The sequence below is a fragment of the Elephas maximus genome, chromosome 4 (genome assembly GCF_024166365.1).
Source record: "Elephas maximus indicus isolate mEleMax1 chromosome 4, mEleMax1 primary haplotype, whole genome shotgun sequence".
Lineage (NCBI taxonomy): Eukaryota > Metazoa > Chordata > Mammalia > Proboscidea > Elephantidae > Elephas > Elephas maximus.
In genome coordinates this window covers 52,528,095-52,547,018 of record NC_064822.1, presented here as the reverse complement: position 1 = coordinate 52,547,018, position 18,924 = coordinate 52,528,095, and the positions used below count along the sequence as shown (strand labels likewise).

The 18,924-nt window shown below is 43.8% G+C and overlaps 1 protein-coding gene across 1 annotated transcript in view; it reads left to right on the top strand.

Annotated features, from left to right (window-relative positions):
• Positions 1–552: 552 nt before the first annotated feature.
• PFKFB3 (6-phosphofructo-2-kinase/fructose-2,6-biphosphatase 3) overlaps positions 553–18,924 on the top strand; it is a 98,734-nt gene continuing 80,362 nt past the window's right edge. Inside the window, exon 1 of the mRNA XM_049882036.1 lies at positions 553–751. Within this exon, the coding sequence (XP_049737993.1) occupies positions 736–751 (16 nt within the window). The 5' untranslated portion in view covers positions 553–735. The remainder of the gene's footprint in view (positions 752–18,924) is intronic.

Here is an 18,924-nt window from a genome sequence, read left to right as displayed (position 1 = left end):
ATTTCAGTTCAAGTCAACTAGCCATTTCAGCACATCCCCTGTGCCTACTCGATTTGCCTGAAGGACATAAAGACAAAAATGGGATAAAATCCTTCCCCGCCCTGACACTCTTTCTAGGGATGATGCCCCCAAACAGTCCCAAAGAGCTGATGAATTAGCTGATTTTCATCCTTGACCAGGAAGAACTTTTCTTTCCGTCAGGTGTCAGATGGAAAGGGAGATCGCACGCAGCTCCAGTTCCCTCGCTTGGCCGGCTCACGGCCCCCAGCCAAGTCCCGAGACTGGCGGAGAAGCTCTTTGCCGCACCTGGCCAGGTGAGTGGGGGGGACAACGGTTCCGGGCTCCCAGCGCCGGCGGGGCGCCTTGCAAACATCCTGGGGCCTCCAGCCTCTTCCTGCCCCACCCTCCATCCTCGCACCGCGGAGCACCAGGAGGGGAGGGGTTAAGCAATTTCCGAAAGTGTCCGCCTGGGCGTTACGTTTCCTGGTTCTCAGCGGTCCTCCCTCCGCTCGGGTGACGCGCCAAGGCTTTGACCAAATATGTCCGTTCCCTCCTCCCTCGACCGGCGCCTGCCATCCACAAGCGCCCCCGAGCCGCGGGGCTGGCACTTAAACGTCTCCCTCCCTCAGTGTCCAGGGCCGCCTGCCGACTCAGGGCCAGTACCGCAGTGAGCGCCACCGCAGTAAGCGCCACCACCGCTCCAGACCACACCTTTCCTCCGAGCCCTCCTCCGCGATGCCCTTCAGGAAAGGTAGGCAGAGTGTCTCTGGCTTCCAAAACTAACTTGTTGAAGGGTGTGGGTACAGATGCTCGGCTCTCTGGGGGACGTGAGATCTGCGCTGTGGCCGGGCACTGACCGGCGGTGCGGGCTTGGGCTCCGGGAGCCTCCGTCCGCCGTCAGGTACGGAAAGCCCCACGCGCCCGGGAGCGCTGCTGCGATGCTTGGGTGCTGGCCCGCCGGCTCGGTGTCGAGACTCGGTGCCGCATTGGTCCCTCGGCCCCGCAGCCCCGATTGCGCCCGCGGGAAACCTCGTGGGGAGGCCGGCGACTCCGCGGCGGAAACCATCTGCCCGAGACTGCGCAGCGCTGGAGGGCAGAGGGCAGTGCGCAGAGCGTCCGCCGAGAGTCGCGGGAGTTTTAACAAAACCCCCTGTTCTGCTGCGTTCAAGTCCCGAAAAGCTGACTAAGTAGGGGTCGAGAATTTCAGTGTTCTCTCCTGGAGATTTTAGTTTTATCCCTTGGTGGGAGCTTTGCGCGTTTGATACCGGTTGCTCACTCTGACTGCAGTCTGCGTCCTGGAGAGGGGTTGGAGAGGCGGGGGAGGCCGCGCTGTGGTGGAGAGGCAGATGTGTGTGAGAGTTCTCCCACTCCACTTTTCTAGCCCTATGACAATGACAAAGTCATTTAACCACTCGAATCCTCAGTTTCTTCATAAGCAAAATGAAAACAACTGTAATAGGGACGGCTGTGTGAGGATCGGTGAGACCAGCTGGCCTAGGAAGGTGCCCTCCGGCAAGACCTTCTGCCTGGCACGCTTGCTTGCATCAAGCACCCCACTTGGTCCAGATTCTGCAGGCCCTTTCTCTCTGCGATTGCTCTAGCATTTACGCTCTTTCACTCATGACTTTCTCCTTTGCACATGGCGGTGCGAAAGGACTGCCAGAAAGTCTCAGTTACCCGGGAAGGGGGTCGCGGTTGTGTTTGGCCCCATTTTACAAGTCAGGCGGTGATGGAGGCCCAGCCACTCCTCCAGGTTGTCTAGCTCGCCCTGCTAGGGCTGGGCTGGAACTTTGGGGCTGCCCTCAGGTCAGAGCCTGAGGATAGAAGATAGAGCGATAGAAATAGGAGTTGCCAGACTGCCTTTGAGGATGAGGGGACTTAATTTTAATTTCAAACTCGGGGCTGTCTGGCTTCTACGTTTTCTATTTGTGTTGGGAGGGGCTTGGGCTCGGGCGACCAATTGTCACTCAAGACCCAAGACGCCCTTCCGTCCCCCACCCCCACTTGAGTACAGTTGACCCCAAAGAACTGACAGAAGCAGCCTCAGCTCCTCGGATACCTAGGATGCATGCTGTGTGGCTTTCTGTCCCACTCCCTCCACCCCAGTGGCGTCACTAGGGTTGGTGTCACCCAGTGCTGATAACTCATGGCGTAACCCCCCCATGCTAATTACCACAGTATTATAGCTAAAACACCAGAAAATTTGACAAAATCATAGACTATAAAAACACTGCAAGCAAGGAGAACATCAGTGCTTGAAACAGGTGATTCAAAGCATCATTGTAGTCAGGTAATAATGATAACTCTGACAGGAGCACATTAGAAGGTTCAAAAAGTAAATTAGCATAGAGTTTAGCCTCGTAGGTATATTGATACATGTAAACTGGGTTTACAGAAACATGTTTTTGTTGTTATAACTCTAGGGATATTTTTATAGACAGTCATTCTGGTGTCACCCCCTCTGACAGTGTCATCTAGTGCAGTCCATATCCCCCTAGAGATGCCACTGCTTCATCCCACCTTTCTTGCCTCTATCTCAACTTCTCTCATAATTCAGATTGTCAGGTTGCTAGTGACACCATACTGGCATTTGTCCTTTAAACAGAGGTTGCTAAGATGCCATTATGAGCCCCTTGCTGTGGAGGGAGGTGGTTGATGCTGCCTGCCCTGTTGAGGATGTGAAGATGGGAGAGGGTGGTGAGAAGGAAGCCGACAGCTAAAAAACAAGGGTGATGAGATCTGTTCCATCCTCAGTCAGCTGATGCCATTTAGTCCCATGGTCACCTTCTTCAATGTCATCGTCATTGTCCGTTATATTATGTGGGTACCTTGCTTCGCCAGGCTCTCAGAGCTCCTCCCCCTCATTTAAATGCAGTGTTAACAGTCATTTATCTTGCGGAGTTCATTACTTCCTTTGCCTGCTCTTGTCATTTTAATCTCTGATGGCAAACTCCTCCAAGGTAAAGACATCTATTTACCAGCCACAGGATTCAGGACATTGCCTCATGCAGCTAGGCACTAAATAACTGGGCTACTAAATTATTTTTTATCTGTGAAAATTTTGCTTTATGACAGTATATTTTAGTGCCTTGTTAAATCACACTGGACAAAAACACTTGCAAACTGCCAACCAGGTATAGCTTTTTTTTTTTTTTCAATCTTTAAGAGGCAGAACTGCAATGAGAGGAAAATACTGTATACCCGTTCTGTGGATGCTACTTCCTGAAGGTCCCAGGGTGAGAAGAAGTTGTTGTTTGGAATAAATGCTGTTTAACCTTTTGATGTAAGCTAGGACATGGATAGACTCTGGAGGACTTTACATCTAAGGCAGAACTTCCCTACTTTATTGAGTTGTGATCCCTTTGAATTTACACGTAAGCACCAAAAAAAAAAAAAAAAAAAACCTATTGCCATCGAGTTGATTCCGACTCATAGTGACCGTACCAAAACCAAACCAAACCCAGTGCCGTCAAGTCGATTCCGACTCATAGCGACCCTATAGGGCAGAGTAGAACTGCCCCATAGAGTTTCCAGGGAGCTCCTGGCGGATTTGAACTGCCAACCTTTTGGTTAGCAGCCATAGCACTTAACCACTATACCATCAGTGACTGTACAGCAAGTAGATATTAGAGGGAGACAGGGCTTAGTTCAGTACAGTGGGGAAATGTCATCTGTAACTGCTTGGAAGTGAAAAGGTCTGGCTTGTGAGAGAGAGAGTGCAGTACTCGACTCCTGGAACTGTTCAGAAGTGGTGGAGATCTCAGTAGATACATTCTTTTATACTTTTTGAATTTTGAACCATCGGAATGTATTACCTATTCAGAAAATAATGTAGAAAGCCATAGGAAAAGAAAAGACTTTGCTACCACCTCCACCCCCACCCCCAAACCAGAGAAGCCAGATGGAGAAAGACTTCCTCAGTGGGATAGAAGGTTAGAAGAGATGCCTGCCAATGCCCTTTTCCATTTCCCACTGTCTCTGTGTCTTGACAAGCGTAAGACTTCAGGGTTAGGTCAGGGCCCCAGCAGGAAACACATGGCATACTTGTATTGAGTAAGTTGAGAAGAGTTTAATAAAGGGACTATTACCAAGGTTTGGGTAGGGTATAGGAAAACCACAAAGGGTAGTGCAGAACACTAGTCATTACCCTCCCTAGGCCTAAAAGTGTAAGGGGCAGAGCAGTTACTAGCGACAGCTGCCTGATAGGAGTGGTGGCCTCCCCTGGAAGGACGCAGGCAGCTTGTGGTAACTCCTCAGGGAGGAAACTTGGACAATGGACATCCAGACCTCACTCCCTCTGACCTCATAGCATTGGTAGAACTCAGCTGAAGCCAGAGCCCATTGATGTTGTGCATACAGGTCAGTCTGCTGGGACAGAGACCTGGGTGCATTTACCTTTTGGTGGAGAGTGGAGGTGGCAGGACAAACAAAGGTCATTACCCAAGGATCTTACCTACTGGTTCTGTGCCTTGCATATGGGAGGAGCTCAACAAATTGTTATTGGATTTAACTGGGGCCAAGTTAAGTGATGGTATGACATGGCATTTATTTGTTCATTCTCTAGGCTGAGCACTTGTATGTACCAGGCACTCACTAGGTACTAGGTGAATACCACAGATGTAGTGGAGTTAACCTCCTATGCTCTCCAACAAGTGCCAAGGAGGCGTTAGTCAGATGTCAGAACAAAGCAGTTTTTTTGGGGGGATTTAGGTGAAAGTTTACAGAGCAAATTAGTTTCTCATTGAACAGTTAATACACAAATTGTTTTGTGATATGGGTCGCCAACCCCATGACGTGTTAACACTCTCCCCTTCTCCACCCCAGGTTCCCTGTTTCCATTTGTCTAGTTTTCCTGTCCCTTACTACCTGCTTGTCTTTGCTTTTGGGCTGGTGTGCTATGATTGAACATGAATGAACTATGAAGCACGTCCGTAACGTGTGTTATTGCTGGCCCTACAGACTTGTCTAATCTTTGGCTGAAGGGTGAACCTCAGGAGCGACATCAGTGCTCAGTTAAAAGGGTGTCCAGGGGGCATACTTTTGGGGTTTCTCCAAAGAACAAAGCAGTTTTTTTTTTTTTTTTAATAAGTGGAAGTTTACAAATCAAGTCAGTCTCTCACACAAAAAACCATATACAGCTTGCTAAAAAAACACACTCCCAATTTCTCTTCCCCCAATGAGACAGCCTGCTCTCTCCCTCCACTCTCTCTTTTCATCAGCTTCTAACCCCCTCCACTCTCTCATTTCCCCTCCAGGCAGGAAATGCCAACCTAGTCTCAAGTGTCCACCTGATCCAAGAAGCTCACTCCTCACCAGCATCCCTCTCCAACCCATTGTCCAGTCCAATCCATGTCTGAAGAGTTGGCTTCGGGAATGGTTCCTGTCCTGGGCCAACAGAAGGTCTGGGGGCCATGACCACCGGGGTCCTTCCAGTCTCAGTCAGACCATTAAGTCTGGTCTTTTTATGAGAATTTGGGGTCTGCATCCCACTGCTCTCCTGCTCCCTCAGGGGTTCTCTGTTGTGTTCCCTGTCAGGGCAGTCATCGGTTGTAGCCAGGCACCATCTAGTTCTTCTGGTCTCAGATGATGTAGTTGCTGGTTCATGTGGCCCTTTCTGTCTCTTGGGCTCGTAATCACCTTGTGTCCTTGGTGTTCTTCATTCTCCTTTGATCAGGTGGGTTGAGACCAATTGATGCATCTTAGATGGCTGCTTGCTAGTGTTTAAGACCCGAGACGCCACTCTTCAAAGTGGGATGCAGAATGTTTTCTTAATAGATTTAATTATGCCAATTGACTTAGATGTCCCCTGAAACCATGGTCCCCAGACTTCTGCCCCTGCTATACTGGCCTTGGAAGCATTCAGTTTATTCAGGAAACTTCTTTGCTTTTGGTTTAGCCCAGTTGTGCTGACCTCCCTGTATTGTGTGCTGTCTTTCCATTTACCTAAAGTAGTTCTTATTTTTTTTTTTTAATTAGTGAATACCCCTCTCCCACCCTGCCTCCCTCCCCCCTCTCGTAACCACAAAAGAATGTTTTCTTCTCAGTTTAAACTATTTCTCAAGTTCTTATAATAGTGGTCTTATACAATATTTGTCCTTTGGCAACTGACTAATTTCACTCAGCGTAATGCCTTCCAGGTTCCTCCATGTTATGAAATGTTTCACAGATTCCTCACTGTTCTTTATCGATGCGTAGTATTCCATTGCGTGAATATACCATAATTTATTTATCCATTCACCTGTTGATGGGCACCTTGGTTGCTTCCATCTTTTTGCTATTGTAAACAGTGCTGCAGTAAACATGGGTGTGCATATATCTGTTCGTGTAAAGGCTCTTATTTCTCTAGGATATGTTCCAAGGGGTGGGATTGCTGGATCGTATGATAGTTCTATTTCTAGCTTTTTAAGGAAGTGCCAAATCGATTTCCAAAGTGGTTGTACCATTTGACATTTGCACCAGCAGCGTAGAAGTGTTCCAATCTCTCCACAGCTTCTCCAACATTTATTGTGTTTTTGGATTAATGCCAGCCTTGTTGGAGTGAGATGAAATCTCATTGTAGTTTTGATCTGCATTTCTGTAATGGATAATGATCATGAGCATTTCCTCATATATCTGTTAGCTACCTGAATGCCTTCTTTAGTGAAGTGTCTATTCATATCTTTGCCCATTTTTTAATTGGGTTATTTCTCTTTTTGCAGTTGAGTTTTTGCAGTATTATGTAGATTTTAGAGATCAGGCACTGATCAGAAATGTCATAGCTAAAAACGTTTTCCCAGTCTGTAGGTAGTCTTTTTACTCTTTTGGTGAAGTCTTTGGATGAGCATAAGTGTTTGATTTTTAGGAGCTCCCAGTTATCTAGTTGTTCTTCTACATACGTTATAATGTTTTCTATACTGTTTATGCCATGTATTAGGGCTCCTAATGTTGTCCCTATTTTTTCTTCCATGATCTTTATCGTTTTAGATTTTATATTTAGGTATTTGATCCATTTTGAGTTAGTTTTTGTGCATGGAGTGAGGTATGGGTCTTGTTTCATTTTTTTGCAGATGGATATCCAGCTATGCCAGCACCATTTATTAAAAAGACTGTCTTTTCCCCATTTAACTGTTTTGGGGCCTTTTTCAAATATCAACTGCTCATATGTGGATGGATTTATGTCTGGATTCTCAATTCTGTTCCATTGGTCCATGTATCTGTTGTTGTACCAGTACCAGGCTGTTTTGACTACTGTGGCTGTATAATAGGTTCTAAAATCAGGTAAAGTAAGGCCTCCCACTTTGTTCTTCTTTTTCAATAATGTCCTATTTATCCGGGGCCTCTTCCCCTTCCATATGAAATTGGTGATTTGTTTCTCCATCTCATTAAAGAATGTCATTGGGATTTGGATCGGAATTGCATTAAATGCATAGATTGCTTTTGGTAGAATAGACATTTTTGTAATGTTAAGTCTTCCTATCCATGAGCAAGGTATGTTCTTCCACTTATGTAAGTCTCTCTTGGTTTCTTATAGAAGTGTACTGCAGTTTTCTTTGTATAAGTCTTTTACATCTCTGGTAAGATTTATTCCTAAGTATTTTATCTTCTTGGGGGCTACTGTAAATGGCATTGATTTGGTGATTTCCTCTTCGATGTTCTTTTTGTTGGTGTAGAGGAATCCAACTGATTTTTGTATGTTTATCTTGTATCCTGATAATCTGCTAAACTCTTCTATTAGTTTCAGTAGTTTTCTGGAGGATTCCTTAGGGTTTTCTGTGTATAAGATCATGTCATCTGCAAATAGAGATACTTTGACTTCTTCCTTGCCAATCTGGATGCCCTTTATTTCTTTATCTAGCCTAGTTGCTCTGGCTAGGACTTCCAGCACAATGTTGAATAAGAGTGGTGCGAAAGGGCATCCTTGTCTGGTTCCCAATCTCAAGGGGAATGTTTTCAGGCTCTCTCCATTTAGGGTGATGTTGGTTGTTGGCTTTGTATAAATGCCCTTTATTATGTTGAGAAATTTTCCTTCTATTTCTATTTTGCTGAGAGTTTTTATCATGAATGAGTGTTGAACTTTGTCAAATGCCTTTTCTGCATCAACTGATAAAATCACGTGATTTTTGTCTTTTGTTTTATTTATGTGGTGGATTACATTAATTGTTTTTCTAATGTTGAACCATCCCTGCATACCTGGTATGAATCCCACGTGGTCATGGTGAATTATTTTTTCGATATGTTGTTGAATTCTATTGGCTAGAATTTTGTTGAGGAATTTTGCATCTACCTTCATTAGGGATAAGTCTATAATTTTCTTTTCTTGTGGTGTCTTTACCTGGTTTTGGTATCAGGGATATGGTGGCTTCATAGAATGAATTTGGTAGTATTCCATCCTCTTCTATGCTCTGAAATACCTTTAGTAGTAGTGGTGTTAATTCGTCTCTGAAAGTTTGGTAGAACTCTGCAGTGAAGCGGTCCGGACCAGGGCTTTTTTTTTGTTGGGAGTTTTTTGATTACCTTTTCAATCTCTTCTTTCGTTATGGGTTTATTTAGTTGTTCTACCTCTGTTTGTGTTAGTTTAGGTAGGTAGTGTGTTTCTAGGAATTCATCCATTTCTTCTAGGTTTTCAAATTTGTTTGAGTATAGTTTTTCATAGTAATCTGATAAGATTCTTTTAATTTCAGTTGGGTCGGTTGTAATATCACCCATCTCATTTCTTATTCGGGTTATTTGCTTCCTCTCCTGTTTTTCTTCTTTCAGTTTGGCCAATGGTTTATCAATTTTGTTGAGTTTTTCAAAAAACCAGCTTTTGGTGTTGTTAATTCTTTCAATTGTTTTTGTATTTTCTATCTCATTTAGTTCAGCTCTAATTTTTATTATTTGTTTTCTTCTGGTGCCTGTGGGTTTCTTTTGTTGCTCTCTTTCTATTTGTTCAAGTTGTAGGGATAGTTCTTTGATTTTGGCCCTTTATTCTTTTTGTATGTGTGGATTTATTGTTATAAATTGGCCTCTGAGCACTGCTTTTGCTGTGTCCCAAAAGTTCTGATAGGAAGTGTTTTCATTCTCATTGGATTCTATGAATTTCTTTATTCCATCCTTAATGTCTTCTAAAATCCAGTCTTTTTTGAGCAGGGTATTGTTCAGTTTCCAAGTGTTTGATTTCTTTTCCCTGCTTTTCCTGTTATTGATTTCCACTTTTACGGCCTTATGATCAGAGAAGATGCTTTGTAATATTTCAATGTTTTGGATTCTGCTAAGGTTTGCTTTATGACCTAATATATGGTCTATTCTAGAGAATGTTCCATGTGCACTAGAAGAGAAAATATAATTGGTTGCTGTTGGGTGGAGTGTTCCGTATATGTCTACGAGGTCAACTTGGTTGACTGTGGCATTTAGATCTTCTGTGTCTTTATTGAGCTTCTTTCTGGCTGTCCTGTCCTTCACTGAAAGTGGTGTGTTGAAGTCTCCTACTATTATTGTGGAGCTGTCTATCTCATTTTTCAATGCTGATAGAGTTTGTTTTATGTATCTGCAGCCCTGTCATTGGGTGCATAAATATTTAATATGGTTATATCTTCTTGGTGTATTGTCCCTTTAACCATTATATAGTGTCCTTATCCTTTCGGATGGATTTAACTTTAAAGTCTATTTTGTCAGAAATTAATATTGCCACTACTGCTCTTTTTTGATTGTTGTTTGCTTGATAATTTTTTTTTTCCATCCTTTGAGTTTTAGTTTGTTTGTGTCTCTAAGTTTAAGGTGTGTCTCTTGTAGGCAGCATATAGATGGATCTTTTTTTAAAATCTATTCTGCCACTCTCTGTCTCTTTATTGGTACATTTAGTCCATTTACATTCAGCGTAATTATGGATAGGTATGAATTTAGTGCTGTCATTTTGATGTCTTTTTTTGTGTGTTGACAGCTTCTTTTTCCCACTTGATTTTATGTGCTGAGTAGATTTTCTTTATATATTGTCCTTTCCTCGTATTTGTTGTTGTTGATTTTTTTCCTGCTGAGTCTGTATTTTTCCCTTATATTTTATTTTGATGAATAGGATAGTTCGTTTCCTTTGTGGTTACCTTATTATTTATCCTTGTTTTTCTAAATTTATAACTAACTTTTCTTTGTATTGCAGTATCTTCCTGTCCATATGAAAGGTGTATGATTACATTTCTTAGTCCCTCTTTATTATTTTAATGTTGTCTTCTTTTATATAATAACATCGCCGTTAGCCTGTGTTGGGCTTTTTTTTTTTTTTAATCTTGCTTTTTTTTTTTTGATTTCCTTGTCTGCGTTGACTTCTGGTTGCTCTGCCCCAGTGTTCTAGTCTTGGGTTGATACCTGATATTACTGATTTTCTAACCAAAGAACTCCCTTTAGTATTTCTTGTAGTTTTGGTTTTTACGAATTCCCTCAACTTGTGTTTACCTGGAAATGTCTTAATTTCACCTTCATATTTAAGAGACAGTTTTGATGGATATATGATTCTTGGCAGGTGATTTTTTTTCCTTCAATTTTTTAAATGTCATCCCATTGCCTTCTTGCCTGCATGGTTTCTGCCGAGTAGTCCGAGCTTATTCTTATTGGCTCTCCCTTGTAGGTGACTTTTATTTTATCCCTCACTGCTCTTATAATTGTCTCTTTATCTTGGTTTTGGCAAGCTTGATTAAAATATGTCTTGGTGACTTTCTTTTAAGATCTACCTTATGTGGAGTTCGATGAGCATCTTGGATAAATATCTTCTCATCTTTCACAGTATCAGGGAAGTTTTCTGCCAACAAATCCTCAACAATTTTCTCTGTATTTTCTGTTATCCCTCCCTGTTCTGGTACTCCAATCACTCGTAGGTTATTTCTCTTGATAGAGTCCCACATGATTCTTAAAGTTTCTTCATTTTTTAAAATTCTTTTATCTGATTTTTCTTCAAATATATTAGTGCCAAGTGATTTATCTTCAAGTTCAGAAATTCTAGCTTCTACTTGCTCAATTCTGCTCCTCTGACTTGCTATTGAGTTATCTAATTCTGTAGTTTTATTGTTAATCTTCTGAATTGCTGATTGCTGTCTGTCTATGGATTTTTCCAGCTTATTAAACTTTTCATTATGTTCCTGAATAATCTTTCTAATTTCTTCAGTTGCTTTATCTGTGTGTTCCTTGGCTTGTTCTGCATATTGCCTCATTTCCTTCCTGATGTCTTGAAGGGTTCTGTATATTAAACTTTTGTATTCTGCATCTGGTAATTCCAGGAATGCACTTTCATCTAAAAGATCCCTGGATTCTTTGTTTTGAGAGCCTGTTGAGGTGATCATGGCCTGTTTCTTTATGTGACTTGATATTGACTGTTATCTCCGAGCCATCTATAAGTTATTGTATTAGTTTATGCTTGCTTACTGTGTCATAGCTGCTTGCTTTGTTTTGTTTTGTTATACCCCCATGGGTTGCTTGAGTGAGCTAGCTTGATTATTTTCACCTTTGGAGCTCTGGTGTCCTGTTCCCAGCTGGCTAGAGCTGTTATCAGGTATATCAGTCTAGGAGTCCATTCAGTTTTCTTGTATGAATTCAGCTCAGGTTTCCAGGTAGCTGATATGAAGTGTGTGGTACAGGCTCTGTCCTACAGTTTTAGAGGGGCAGGAGTGATTGGTGTATATACCCATATCTGATTGCAGCAGGGGGTCACGCTCTGAACAAGGCAGGGGGCTGAGAACTGACCCCCAAGTGTCTCTGAGGAAAACGCATCTCTGTTCCCTAGAGCGTGCTAGTGGGTGGGCTCTGCAGAGGGACCATGGGCATCCAAAGATTTTGTTGTAAGGACTGGGAGGTACCAGTTATCCCTGGGCCCCTGTTGTGGGTGGCTGGGTGACCCAAGTGGAGCCACCAGTCCTTAGGTCCCTTTTGTGGGTAGGTGAGGACCTTGTTTAGTAGGTAAAGCAATGTGAAACTTCAAACACCTACCTCTCCACCACACCACTGAAAGGGTTGGAGTCTGCCAACAAGGGCCTATTCTCCTAAAATAGGCCCACACAGGTTCATGCAGAAGGGAAAGGTGCTCAAGGTCCACGGACTGTTTATGCCTGGACAAGAGCCCGTTCTGTCCTGAGCTCCCCCAGTTAATGGAGCTAGCAAATTATCTTTTCCCCCGAGTTGGAAATTTTTTCCTTCCCCCAGGCCGGGAGGATGGCTTCAGGTGCTCAACAGGGTCTATCTCAGGCCTAGGGATTCAGCTGCTGAAGCCGGCTTGGCGGGTGGGGGGCACGGTAAAATATATGCAAGTACTTAGCTTTTGCCGAGAGCACCCTTCTCCTCAGGTTCCGGAGGTGTAAGTGGGCTGTGTGGCTGGCTGCTTCTCCCTGAGGAAACTGCGGCCCAAAGCTAGGACCAGCCCACCGCCGCTGCCGCCGCTGCTGCTGCTCCAGGAATGGTGCCTGAGGGCTCCCCGCAATTCAGGTCTGGTAACTCCTCTCCGCTTCTGAACCGTCTCTTCCTTCCCCTGCCCCTCAGTTCGTTGTCTAAGCTTGCCTTGGATGCTCAGGGCTCCCAGCTTGTCACAAATATACTCGTTTCACTTGTTTTTTCCGGTCTTTGTTGTAAAGAGGGCTCGACGGAAGCCTCTGTCTATTCCGCCATCTTGGCTCTGCCTCGAGAACAAAGCAGTTTTGGGTCAGAAAGCACCAACTAAAAAAAAAAATGGACTCTGGATTGGGAGCTGTGTGGCCTGACAGACCACACTGGACTGTCAACAGGTTGTGGTTGTGTTGGTGTCATGGTGGTGGCTGGAATTGAGCAGCCATGCTGCCCCTACTCAGGGTGGGACTCAAGTAGCAGCTGACAATGACCTTCTTGGCCCTAGGCAGGTGGGAAAGACATGCAAGCACTGCCTTCAGTGCTCACACCTCTTCTTTGCCAGTCTCCAGGGTAATGGTGGCTGCAGAGGGAGGATAGAAGTTGGACCTTTGGCCAAGCTCTCTGGATTGGGAAGTAGATCTTTAGAAGTAGGTTTTGAGGTGGATTTGAATAAGGAGAAGAAAATGTCTTGACATGAAACATGGGAGAAATTCGTAAGAACAAAAAGGGCAGGAAGGACGTAGGCTAAACCCAGGAAGGAATGTTATAACAGGGTGGTTAAATAGGCAAATGGATTATGAAGGGAGGCTGAGGCAGTGCCTTCTCTGGAGAACTTGAAATGTAAGATAGATGAATTTTCTCAGGTGGTTTAGATGTGGCTGTACTTGAAGATTGGGGTCTTGACTAAATCCTTGAAGTGCTCTTCAGGTCCAGAATGCTATAAAAATGCCTTCAGACAACGGCATCCCAAGGTTTCTTTTTTTTTTTTTTTTTTATTGTGGTCTAAGTGAAAGTTTACAAATGAAGTCAGTCTCTCATACAAAAATTTATAGACACCTTGCTATATACTCCTAGTTGCTGTCCCCCTAATAAGACCGTATACTCCTCTCCACCCTGTATTTCTGTGTCCATTCAGCCAGCTCCTGTCCCCCTCTGCCCTCTCATCTCCCCTCTAGACAGGAGCTGCCCACATAGTCTCCTGTGTCTACTTGATCCAAGAAGCCACTCCTCACCAGTATCATTTTCTTACAGTCCAGTCCAATCCATGTCTGAAGAGTTGGCTTTGGGAACGGTTCCTGCCTTGGGCTAACAGAAGGTCTGGGAACCATGACCTCTGGGGTCCTTCTAGTCTCAGTCAGACCATTAAGACTGGTCTTTTTATGAGAATTTGAGATCTGAATCCCACTGCTCTCCTGCTCCCTCAGGGGATGTCTGTTGTGTTCCCTGTCAGGGCAGTCATTGGTTGTAGCCGGGCACCATCTAGTTCTTCCGGTCTCAGGCTGATGTAGGTTCTGATTTATGTGGCCATTTCTGTCTCTTGGGCTCATAATTACCCAAGGTTTCTTTTTTAAAAAAATATTTATTTTGCTGTTGTTGAGAATATACACAGCAAAACATATACCAATTCAACAGTTTCTACATGTACCATTTAGTGATATTGATTATATTCTTCGAGTTGCACAACCGTACTCACTGTCCTTTTCTGAGCTGTTCCTTCTCCATTAACACAAACTCACTGCCCCCTAAGGTTCCTGCATAATCTTTCAAGTTACTGATGTCAATTTGATCCTATATATATAGTTCTTAAAAGGCATAATGCTCAAGGCAGACTTTTTTTTTTACTAATTAAGGTGAACGATTTTTTGGTTTTAAGAAGACTTCAGGGGATATATATATATATATATATATATATATATATATATATATATATATATAATTGTGCTTTAGGTGAAAGTTTATAGCTCAAGTTAATTTCTCATTCAAAAATTTATACACATATTGTTTTGTGACATTGGTTGCAATCCCCACAATGTGGCAGCATGTTCCTCCTTTCCACCCCAGGTTCCCTGTGCCCATTCGTCCAATTGCTGTCCCTTCCTGCCTTCTCATCTTGCTTTTGGACAGGAGCCATATATTTGAACTAAGAAGCATGTTCCTCACGTGCGTTATTTTTTGTTTTGTAGGCCTGTGTAATCTTTGTTTGAAAAGTGGGCTTCAGGGATGGTTTGAGTTCTGGGTTAGCAGAGTGTCTGGGGCCCATAGTTTCAGGGGTTCCTCCAGTTCCTGGAAGATCAGTAAGTCTGGTCCTTTTTCGTGAATTTGAATTCTGTTCTACTTTTTTCTTCTGCTCTGTTCGGGACTCTGCTGTGATCTCAGGGGATATTTTTGGTTTAAAGTTTAAGGATTTTCTTAGAGCAATAGCTTCAAGGGTTTATCTAACCTTCATGGCTCCAGGAAGCCTGGAGTTCATGAGAATTTGAAATTCTGTTCTGCATTTTCCCCCTTTTGATCAGCATTCTTCTACAGAATCTTTGATCAAAATGTTCAGTAATCATAGACAGGCACCATCCAGTTCTTCTCGTCTCATGGCAAAGGAAGTAGTTGTTCATGGAGGCAATTAGCTACACAGTCCATATTTTCCTTCTGTTCCCGACACTCCTTCTTTTGCTCCGGGTGAATAGAGGCCAATTGTTTTGCCTTAGACAGCTGCTTGCAAACTTTTGAGACCTCAGGCAGTATGCAAGGAACTAGAAGGTAGAACAGAAGCACTAAACAAATTATTAGCCAATTAATTGGCTGTCCCATGAAACTATGACCCTAAACCTCCAAACCAAGAAATCAAATCTCATGAGGTGTCTGGTTGTACATAAGCAGCCTCAGCTGCTCTGTGCAAGAAAAGACCTGGTGATCTGTTCCTGTAAACATTAAACAAACCCATTGTCGTCGAGTCAATTCAGAAGCACAGCGATCCTATAGGATAGAGTAGGTGGTGGATTCAAACTGCCTACCTTTTGGTTAGCAGCCGAGCTCTTAACCACTGTGCTACCAGGGTTCCCCTGTAAAGATTTACAGCCTAGGAAACCCTATGGGGCAGTTCTCTTTAGTCCTATGGGGTCTCTAGGAATTGGAATCAACTTGAAGGGACCTAACAACAACATGTCAGGCAGAAACCATATAGTATGATAAGCCTACCATAATCAACAGCTTCTTTCACATTAGAGACAAGTAGAGAAACAGATTCAGATGCCTGAATCTTCTCCTAACACCCGTTCTTATCTTTGAGGATGGATGCAATGCAGATGAAAAGCAACGTAGATGGCAGGTCAACAGGGTCTGGAGGGCAGTGCTGTCATAGGTGCTGAACTCATAAACCCTGGTAGGAGTGTCACTGAGAATGATGGGCCATCCAGATGTCAAGGCAACAGCTGCACAAGGTGCTGCCAGGAGAGCTTTGGTCCTTGCTAGGCACAAAGTTTCCATGGATGCTGAGGGAACATGATGGAAAAACAGGATACACCATCTCAAGGGATGAATCTCTTTTAGAATTCCTGTAGGTTGGCCACTTGCAACAGGAACTGAGTCAAAGGTAGGTCAGCACTTTTGGGCCCTAAATCTGGGACCTCTCTTTCTTTTGTCTCCACACTGGAATTACAAAGAGCAGACTCTGAAACGACATAGTACACAGGGAGGGGTGGGTGGGTACTGATGCCTTCATTCCTTTGTTAAGTTCATATGCAGTGCTAGGCACTATACTCGGCTCTGGGTTTCTACCTCAGTAGGTTATTTTCTTAGTTATCTAGTGCTACTATAACAGAAATACCACAAGTGGATGGCTTTAACAAAGATAAATTTATTTCTTCACAGTAAAGTAGGCTAAAAGTCCAAATTCAGGGCATCAGCTCCAGGGGAAGGCTTTCTTTCTGTCCGCCTTCTCAACAATCTTCCTCCAGACTAGGAGCTTCTCCACACAGGGACCCCGGGTCCAAAGGATGCGCTCTGCTCCTGGCACTGCTTTCTTGGTGATATGAGGTCCCCCCATCTCTGCTTGCTTCCGTTTCCTTTTTTATCTCTTGAGAGATAGAAGGTGGTACAGGCCACACCCCAGGGAAAGTCTGTTTACATTGGATCAGGGATGTGACCTGGGAAAGGGTATTACAATCCCACCCTAATCCTCTTTAACATAAAATTACAATCACAAAATGGAGGACAACCACAGAATACTGGGAATCATGGCCTAATCAAGTTGACACAATCCATGACATGTTCTACAGACTACCTCTTCTCTCCTTGGCACGGAGGAGGTTGCTGGTTGTGAAATGGTTCCCTGGGCATTTCAAGAGAATCTACCCCTGACATCCACTGCAGGATGCTCCCCAAGGAAAAGGGAGCATGTGACATCAACCTTGGGAGGGCACCTGGCAACCAGGCTGAGCAAGCTCAGTTTGATCAGGAGCTTTCTGTCCTCCAGGTTTCCTCTCTGCAGGTTATCACAGGAATTCTCTGCTAACCTTTTATCACTTAGCTGCACCCTTCTAAGATTTTTCCATTAGTATAGTTTCTGCAGTAGTCCGGTGTATTCCTTAGTCTCCATCAAGTGACCAGCCTAGGGCCTCCTCTCAGCCATTCACCTGTAATATTCCTCCCTCACTTTCTTCTCCCCTTCTCAAGCTGAGCCCCACCTTCCCAAATGCCTTCCACCCTTCTCGCTATAATCATACACACACACGCATATATGCTTCGGGTCATTCTTTAAGGCCCTGCTCAAGTTCACATCTACAGTGACACCTTTTCTAACTACTCTCTGCACAGGGTGGCTCTTGCAGGTATATCCTACCCCAAAGCCAGAGCTGAACACCAATTTGTCTTCAGAATGCCTTCTCTATGTTAATTTTGTGAGCTATTTGAATTAGGGCCTGTATCTTTTTTTTTTTTTTTTTTGTGCCTGGTGGTAGCAAGTGCTTTATAAAGTCTTGTACTTGGTTAATGTGTTAAAAACTCCATTTTCTTTTGGAATGGATATTTGCAGAGCCAAATTAAGGCCTTTAGAAGCCCTCAACACTAAAAAGATTATGGTCATCCTCCCATATGTAATTTAAAACAAAGACAGTGCCAAGCCATAAATGTAAGGAGGACAAACCCATTTCTGATTTTTACTCTGACCACTATTTTATTGTTTGAAGTATCAATTTCTGAAAACAAAACGTGATGCTACAAGCATGAGTACACTCTGTGTATTGGTTAATTCAGACATGGGAGTCTCATTCAAGAAAGGTTTCTTGTTCTGTTGTATTGTTGTATACCATCTAGTCGATGCCAACTCACAGTGACCCTATAGGACAGAATAGAACTGCCCCACAGGGTTTCCTAGGCTGAAATCTTCACAGGAGCAGATCATCAGGTCTCTTCTCTCACAGGCTGGTAGGTTCGAACCGTCACTCATTCCACAGAAATATGGTCATTTTTACAGACCAGTTAGTCTGTTAAAAAAAAAAAAAAAAAAGTGTTTATTAATTGTTACTGTTGGGACAGTTCTGAAAGAGGCTTGGGCAGGTAACCACAGGCAGTAGAAGTCATGACGTGGTAAGCTGCATGAAGCATCAAAGGAGTGCCTGGACTTGCCTCTTTTGAGGAATTGAGTGTGTATAGAAATAACCATGGTATTGGGGAGAAAACACTGACCTGGGAGCTAGGAAACTAGGTACTGACAAGTCCACTTCTGTCAGTAACTGGCTGGGTGATCGCAAGTAAGTTACTTAGGATCACTTGGCCTCGGTTTGTTGTTGTTAGGGGCCTCAGTTTACCCTTATGTAAAAGGAGGTTGAACTAAGATTCCATCTGACTCTTTTAAGATCTGTGCTTCCCAACTGCTTTGACACTTGTCACACACACTGCATCTCTAACCTCCCAACCTGTGTGGCCAAGTTGGCTGCAGGAGGCAAAAAAGAATTGTGTCTGTACCTTTGGCCTCTGAAGACTTTGTCCTGGGCACCTGGGCCTGTTATCTCCCAGCACCTCCAGGCAAGAGGCCAGGTTTCCAGACAAGTGGCAAATGTTGCACCTCTTCCGGGTGCTCCCCAAACATTGTGTATGACTCCTGGCTGCATCTTGTGTCCAGGGTCTGAGGAAGGGGAAGCCCTCATAAGCAGGCAGGCAAGGGATGTCTGAAGAGCAGGAGGGTTTGGTGGTTGTGTCTGCCACCTCTGAGTAGCCTATACAGATATTGCTCCAAAAGCCATTCCTGACGTGACAGTTCAGCAAACACACTTCCCCCATCCTGTGTTTTAACTGTCAATTTTGTCCGGTCCATATGTTCCTTAGACTTTGATTTGATGACTGAATTTTATGTCAGAATTCAAGCTCCAGGGATACTTACACTTTTCTTCCTATTAATCAAGTCTAGAACTCTGTCTCTGATGTCAGGCCACCATAATCGTGGGCCGGCCCTTCCTTCAGGTAGCTCTAGGCAAAGAATCCTTTGATAGTTTTCTCAGAGTCTAAAGTAATCCTTACTAACAGGTCTTTCCCTTCAGTGGAGAGTGACTACGTAGTGCATTTTCACAGTTGGGCAGATGAAGAGATTTTATTAGGAAAAAAAAAATAGGAAGC